The sequence below is a fragment of the Montipora capricornis genome, chromosome 13, assembly GCF_036669925.1.
Source record: "Montipora capricornis isolate CH-2021 chromosome 13, ASM3666992v2, whole genome shotgun sequence".
NCBI lineage: Eukaryota > Metazoa > Cnidaria > Anthozoa > Scleractinia > Acroporidae > Montipora > Montipora capricornis.
Window position 1 is genome coordinate 26,949,953 of NC_090895.1, and position 7,500 is coordinate 26,957,452.

Sequence of the window (7,500 nt, forward strand, 5' to 3'; positions counted from 1 at the left end):
CACTGAAAAGTTCAATGCCACTATCTTGAAATAATAAAATTATTATTTCCCTGAAGCGTTTGGAGCTTTCTTAATCTTGAATGAGGCAGACACAAGGCACAGCCAACATGCAAGAAAACAGTTGACAAAATTAATTATTAACATGAACCACAATTTGCATCATAAGAGACTAGACAGGTGGCTGGATTATTGAGATAAAAGAAATTGTCTGTCCTACAGTTAGAATTTAGCATTGCTTTCATTGTTCTACAAGGTGACTGGTCTGAATGCAGCCTAGCCATACATCTGACAATGACAGCAAAGGGAAAAATAGAACCAAACTCACTGATATACCAATATTGAATAAAGACTGATTACAGTGTGTGGGCACAAAGAGACAACATTACTGCTTGGGACGAAAATAACAAAGGAAAAACAAGGAAACGCTATATTTTGCTTGCAATCCATGATTTTTTCCCCAGAAAATTAATACCATTACTATAATTTAAGAAGGATCGACTTAGAAAACGTATTAAGAATAAAAAGTAACAACACTATCCGACGTTTCGGAGTCAGACATGACCCCATTATCAAGGTTAAACTGAAATGGACAATTCGCAATTTAAATATAACAGGCGTTAGGTCAAAACAAAGACTTTTGCGTTTAGAGGAACACAAATCCCTATCATCTTCGGTTGGTCGACACATGAAGAGGAAACACGATCTGGACAAACCTGAACTTAAAGCACATATTACGATCCTAAAGAAATGCAAATCGAAATTTGACTGTCTCGTCCAAGAGATGCTTTTGATACGTGAGTGTCAACCATCACTAAATAAGCAGTCAGATTCCATTCGTGCTAAGGTTTTTGTTTGACCTTCGCCTTTTGTATTCTAGCAAAAAATTGAAAATATCTTAGAGTCAACTATCGTTTAATTTCCATTTATGCAAAAGTCTTTGTTTTGACCTAACGCCCGTTATATTTAAATTGCGAATTGTCCATTTCAGTTTAACCTTGATAATGGGGTCATGTCTGACTCCGAAACGTCGGATAGTGTTGTTACTTTTTATTCTTAATACTATAATTTACTTGGGAAAAATGATTACAGTAAATGCTATATTCCTTGCAGCTCATTATTTCTGAAGCTCTCCAACATCAAATTTCTAAAGTATAGTGTATCCATGACCAGACATGATCAATACCAATTATTATTTCTGATTTTAAAAATAACAGACCTTGGGGTGGCAAGAGTAAAATACATGAAAATAATAAAACAAAAATGATTTTTTATTAGAAAGCTTTAATTTACAAAGGCCAAAGCCCTCAGAGAAAATCTCAAAGCTTATAATTATAAGACAACTTTATCAACAAAAATTAATCTCATTCAAATAATTTAATTTGGAAACCACTGCTTACTGCAAAAACTGTCATAAAAGATTTAACTCTATTTAGAGGTCTTGAATATTAATTTACACTTTAACTCTAACATTGAGTAAAATTAATATTGAGACCCTCTTAATTGCTAAGTCAAAAGTCAGGATCTTTATAATCCATTGACTACTGGGAGTAAGGCTTCAGATTAGATTTAAGATTTTTAAGATTTTTAAGATTTTACCCTGTTTATTGCCAGAGCATTTTACTTGTCAATGGGGGGAACTTCAGGAATCAATGGGTTTATAAACCTGCCATGAAATTTAACTTCTAAAGATTCTAGGGTTTTCAAGGGATGACATGGTGGTGAGAGCACTCACCTCCCACCAATGCGACCCACGTTCGATTCCCAGTCTCGGTGCCACATGTGGGTTGAGTTTGTTGGTTCTCTACTCTGCACCAGGTACTCTGGTTTCCCCTCTCCTCAAAAACCAAAACTTGACTTGATTTGCATTAATTGCTAATTTCAGTTTACAGTGTCCCCAATTAGTGCTCCAGCGCTAGAACGACTAGACACTTAAATAAAGTTCCTTTCCTTTTTTTCCTTGATTTCCTTTTTTCTCGACTTAACACGTTCTGTAATCATACAAACCCTGTATTTGTAAGTTCAAACCTTTCATAACTCAAGGCAGGTTTGCAGGACAGAGCAGACAAGCAACCCAAAGTTCTACTGCAGAACAAATACATGTTCTCTTAGTCTGATTCTTCTCCTAACCATTATCTTTCTTGTCAGAGCACTGTGATATGCTCTCACAGCCCTGGTAACATGCATTCAAACAAAATTAAAATCTTGCTTACCACGTCTGAATTCAACCGTTCCCTGGAGGTTGCATCAGTCAACGGAATACTGGTGATGGTTTTACAAATGACTTCCTTAACCTTCTCCTGCACTTCAGCAGTATCCACTTCACTTCCCTGCGAGCAAAATCACAAAACAATGGATTGGTCATCAAGATGCTCAGAAAATTGTCAAATCTGTATCTGGTGATCAGCAAGCATATACTATCATGAATAAATTAATATTACTGTTGAAGAAATTCATCAGGAAAGCAAATTACTATTTCTTTTAACATAGTCCAAAAAAGAAAAAGATTTCCAATGCTGATACTTTTGAAGACCAAAGACTGTCAGCAAGGTACAATGTAGAGTGTGATATAAAGAAAAATAACAACAATGCAGATTGAAGAGGGTCATTAAAAATATTACCAGAGCTTCAACAAAGTGTGCTCTATTAGGTTCAATGCTACTTTTAAAGTGCTACTATGACCAAAAAAATCCATTCCTTTTTTCTTTGGATTCGAAAACTATGTTAACTAAACACTATGTGACCCAAGTTTTAAGCCTTGATTTCAAACAGACACCTGTTTATTTTAACTGGAATTTTCCTATTGAACAGTCTGCCACTACTAACTTTAAAATCATCAGAGAGCTGGATCAAAGAGAAAATGACACCAAAGACTCACTACAGTACTTAGTTTCAAAGTGCAACATGTGTGTACACAACTGAATTAATATGCGGCACGGAAGTTTCAGGCTTTCAGACTTTTACATGTAAACTCATGTTTTGCAACTTTTACGGTATATTAGCTGCATTTACACATGCTGAAATTTTAAGCTAGCGAGTAAATGATGTCCCTTTTCACAAAATACAACCCTCTAAGGTCCAATCAGTCAGTTTTGAATGTGAGTAATGGCAGACCATAAAATCCTAAACTTATACTCAAAGTAAACCTCCTCTGGATAAAAAGCAATAATATTATTGAAAGCTAAAAATTTTGCCAGTCAGGTGTTGAGCAAACACACTTTCAAAATCTTAAGAAAAAGGGAAACTGATTTTTTGATCATATAGCAGCACTTTAAAGTTCACAGCTACAATTAAATAGCATTAAATTAATTTATCCAATAGTTTTCAAACTTATAAATTATTTGTTACCAGAAGATTACCCTCTCAGTTAAACAAAATGATATTGTTTTGTCACTTATCTAGAAACATAACAGGAATCTTAGCTATTAATTGGCTCAGAATTCCTAGAATGATTCATGGTAACTAACATAATTATTTTATATGAATCCATGGCACTTACATGTAGTATTAGCTTTGATCAAAGAGGGCGGAGAAGAAATCATGGCGGATCACTCACTATCCTTATTTCCTTTCAATCAGAGCTGTATTTCAGTTTCACATTTTCAGTCCTTAACTTCATTACAAAAAGAAACCCTACTTCAAGCTTGTTTATAATGTCTTGAATATAGCCCCAGAAGATTTCTCAAATCTGTTGATCACACCATAAATATCACAGAGCTTTCATACAAGCTAAAGTTTTTTGATTTTCTAAACCTTTTACTTCGACGACAGTTATCCCTTCCTTTTATTTACACAAGTAAAAATTCCTTTTCTCAACAACTCCCATTTAACACAGAGAGAAAACAAATATTAATTTTCTATTTCTCTTCTTGCCTTCACTTTTTTGTATATTTTCTTGCCTTCACATTAATTTTTTCAAACAACTTGCAACAGGTTATTGTGGAGGTTGTGCTGTTACTACTCAAAATGTAACAGTAATTTAAGGATGTGACAAAAATTTGGGACTTGTGTGCAAAAGGAAAAAACAAAAATTCAGACGAAATATGAGTTGATGTATAGCACTAACTATACTAATACACTAACAATACTACAATACATTAACTATAGTACTACTGTATAGCACGAAGTATACTTGACCATAGAATTGCAATGATAGTGGTGCTGGATTCTGTATCTTATAGTTGGAGGTTTGAGCCCTGACTAAGCTCCATACAGTGCTATAAGAGAGCATATAACGACGACAGCACGAAAACCAAGAAAAATACCACTAAGTACATTTCAATAAGAATCTTTGCTCCACACTGTTGATGATACCCTGGTGTAGTACATGTGCAATAATAAACCCCTGAGGAAGGGGGGTGTGAGTTGACTCTGCAATGGACTGCCACCACTTCCCTTGTCCAGGGAATGTACTCTCAAGTTTTGATGTCTGTTCTGCCTAGATGCATACTTATTAAGGACGTTGCCTACTAATTCAAAGGTATTTTTGCACGGTTTACTGAATATGTGGGAAACGCAGATCTTAACAAGTGTATGGCGCTCTTTTCCAAATTGAAGATTAATTATCTCTGAAAAATGGATGGTTACCCTCAATTTTCTTTTTGGATACCAAGAGCACTTACCTTACATTAATAATTTTGTTCACTTTTCCACATAACAAGGTTAATATTATTACAAGAATCTTGGTTTGCCTTTCAGACTGTGCTGTGGCTCCTTTTCCACTTTTTGTCTTTAACATTTTTATACTAAACGTACACTGACAATAAAATGCAGAAACATAAAAAAAAAAGATAGTCATATGATTGTTGGATAAGCTTTGGTTATGTGAGCCTAAATGACACATCAGCCACTCAAATCTTTTTATAGATCTGAAGTAGGTTGCAAAAATGCATTAACCATTTTATGCTCATCTTGGTTGCATGTCTACATGTGGTGATACATGTAACTGTAGTGGTTCAATTTACTGACATACATATGTAGCAAGAACCAAATATTTACTCAAATGTTACTGTAAAGACATGCATGAACAACAAGCCATTGTGTGAAGTACATGTATGTGTACAAGTATCAAACAAAATCCAGGTATTGTAATTATTCCTTCTAAGACTATCATTTGACTGGCAATACCTTCCAACAAACAAACCAGTACTATACAAGTAAAATGTCTTTTGATTACATGTTAACAAAAATGCCACACAAACATAAGAGAGCTGATGGAAATGAAAGCACTTACATGTAAACCATAAATTTTATTATGTATTGTAGAGCCATCCAACAATAAAGAGAGTTGAGTGTTGTATAGAAATGAAAGCAGAAACACTTGTTGAAAACAAAGCTGCTCTACATTAATTTTGTAGATAAACAGGATTCATTTAATAGGTGTAGCTATAGTACCTGGCAAAACTGGGGTGTGCAGTTTGTCAACAAAAATTCAGTCCATTGTAACTTACCCCATTTATGACTGAAGAGTCGGCTGAAGTCTTAACAACACATTGAAGCTTAGTTTCCTCACTCTGTTCCAAAACATCATTACCAAACCCTTGATTCAAATCACAATACAGGGAATATTTTACTGACCCTTTTAAAACCACCACAAGGTCTCATAAAAGCACATCACAAGCCTTTCATCATTTCAGTGTCACATGCTTTACCTTGCTTTGAAGAATCTTGTCCCATTCTGGGATACTTACAGATTCTTTGTAACCAATGTGAGTTTCAAAATTGAAAATTTTGCCCGCAAAAAAATGAGTAGTATTTCAAATAAAATTGGCAAGTGCTTTTCCTGTCAAAGCTGAATAATTAATGAGCAACAAGCCTGTTCCTTGATGTTTCTTCAAGCTTCATGTGTCTAGTGTAATGTCTCTGGAATGGTGAGAAACCTAGGGGTCTGGAGCACAGTTTACATTCCAAAATCATGAAATAACTACACTGTAAAATAATGTATTTTTTATGCTAACCAAATAAACAACCATTTAGATTTTTAAGTGTATAAAAAATGTTTTCATGTTATTGAAAATTGCAGGAAACATTGATATAAACTTCTGTACAAAAAAATCAAGACAAATTTTATCCGCTTAATAGTTACAATAATCATTAACAATTATTGGACAAGATTGAGTGGTGAGCAGATCAGTTATTTCCTGAAGCCGAGGCAAATAATAATTATTATTTATCTGCGAAACACTGACAAATCATGATATTTTGCGATAATCTAGAGTTCAATATTAAATTGTGTTTTATCATTCGATGACTGAGTTTGTTTTTCACAATTCCCAACAATTAAATCACTTTCTGAAAGCTCAGGAAAGCGAATTGCCATTTTCACATAAGAGCATGGTTTCAATTACGTGTGAGCAGAATATTATATTTGCAGGAAAAACACAGATGTTCGGTATGATACCCATGAGCAGACCATTATTTGTATGCAGTTATTTGCAGGTCACATGGTGGGATCTCAGCCAATGAACAGGAAGAGAAATCTGCATGGAATGATAATAATTATTATAATATTGTTATTCTTTCAAGGTTAATTTCGCTTATTCACCTCCACAACAAAAGTACTTCTATCCACTAGAGGATACAGTGTTCATTTTTAGTGCAAAAAAAAAAATCCTAAACTAAATTAAGACTTTAAAGTGGTGTTAATACTATTGTTTTGCAATATCAGTCAAACTAATTTAAACTTTTCAGTTTTTAAAATTATTGATTTTTTTTTACAAGAAAATATGCTTTTCCGATTTGTTTAAGGGTCATAAGATAAACATACACATAACACATCTATCAACAATCTTTTTTCACAGCGCCAATAATTGCCTTAAACCAAAAATAATAAATCCTTTGACAACAATCAAGGGGAGAAATAATATCATTTCTTAATTATTTCATAGTCAGTACTTGGGAATCATCTCATTTGGTTCATGTCCCAGACAAAAGTCTTGGATCGCTCCTTCAAATCAGCTGCTTTAAAGAATAATACTACCAGAACAATATTGTAGACACTGCTGACACAAAATGTGACATGTTTAGCAGGTGGTTGGCAGGTACATAATTATAAACTATATTGCTTTTCGCTCATGATCCAAATTAATTTATTGGCACAAAGGCTTTGTTTGCTCTTGCACAAATACATAAGTACAGTTAAACGGCACATATTTAATTTAAGTATCACTGCAAAGGAAATACTGTAATAGTGGAACTCAACCCAACTTGCAAAATTTCAGTTGACCATGATAAGCCAGAATTTGCATACCTACACTGTATGGTGTATTTTTTACCTTTTAGGCGAAAGGGGTTTAGATTTTCACATTTATGTTGAACAATATTATTCAACATAAATTATAAATTATAAATAAATTAATTAATTAATTAATCAACCATTTTACCAGTACTTATTAAGATCATAACGTAATAATTATGAATGACTACTACGAATTTTAACGAGACGAAAAGTCTACTATTGACCTTATAAAGATCGCCATAGACCTCTTTCATAACGGCAGCCAA

The 7,500-nt window shown here is 33.8% G+C and overlaps 1 protein-coding gene across 6 annotated transcripts in view; it reads right to left on the bottom strand.

Moving 5' to 3' along the window:
- The window catches only part of LOC138030973 (glutamic acid-rich protein-like), a 45,527-nt gene that overhangs the window by 30,675 nt on the left and 7,352 nt on the right, over nt 1–7,500 (bottom strand). For 4 of the 6 annotated variants that reach the window (XM_068878831.1, XM_068878830.1, XM_068878829.1 and 1 more), the window contains exon 5: nt 2,211–2,327. In XM_068878831.1, the coding sequence (XP_068734932.1) occupies nt 2,211–2,327 (117 nt within the window). Of the gene's footprint in view, nt 100–2,210; nt 2,328–5,447; nt 5,537–5,648; nt 5,797–7,500 lie in introns of those variants that run through there. The other 2 variants (XM_068878832.1, XM_068878833.1) reach the window with 2 other exon arrangements.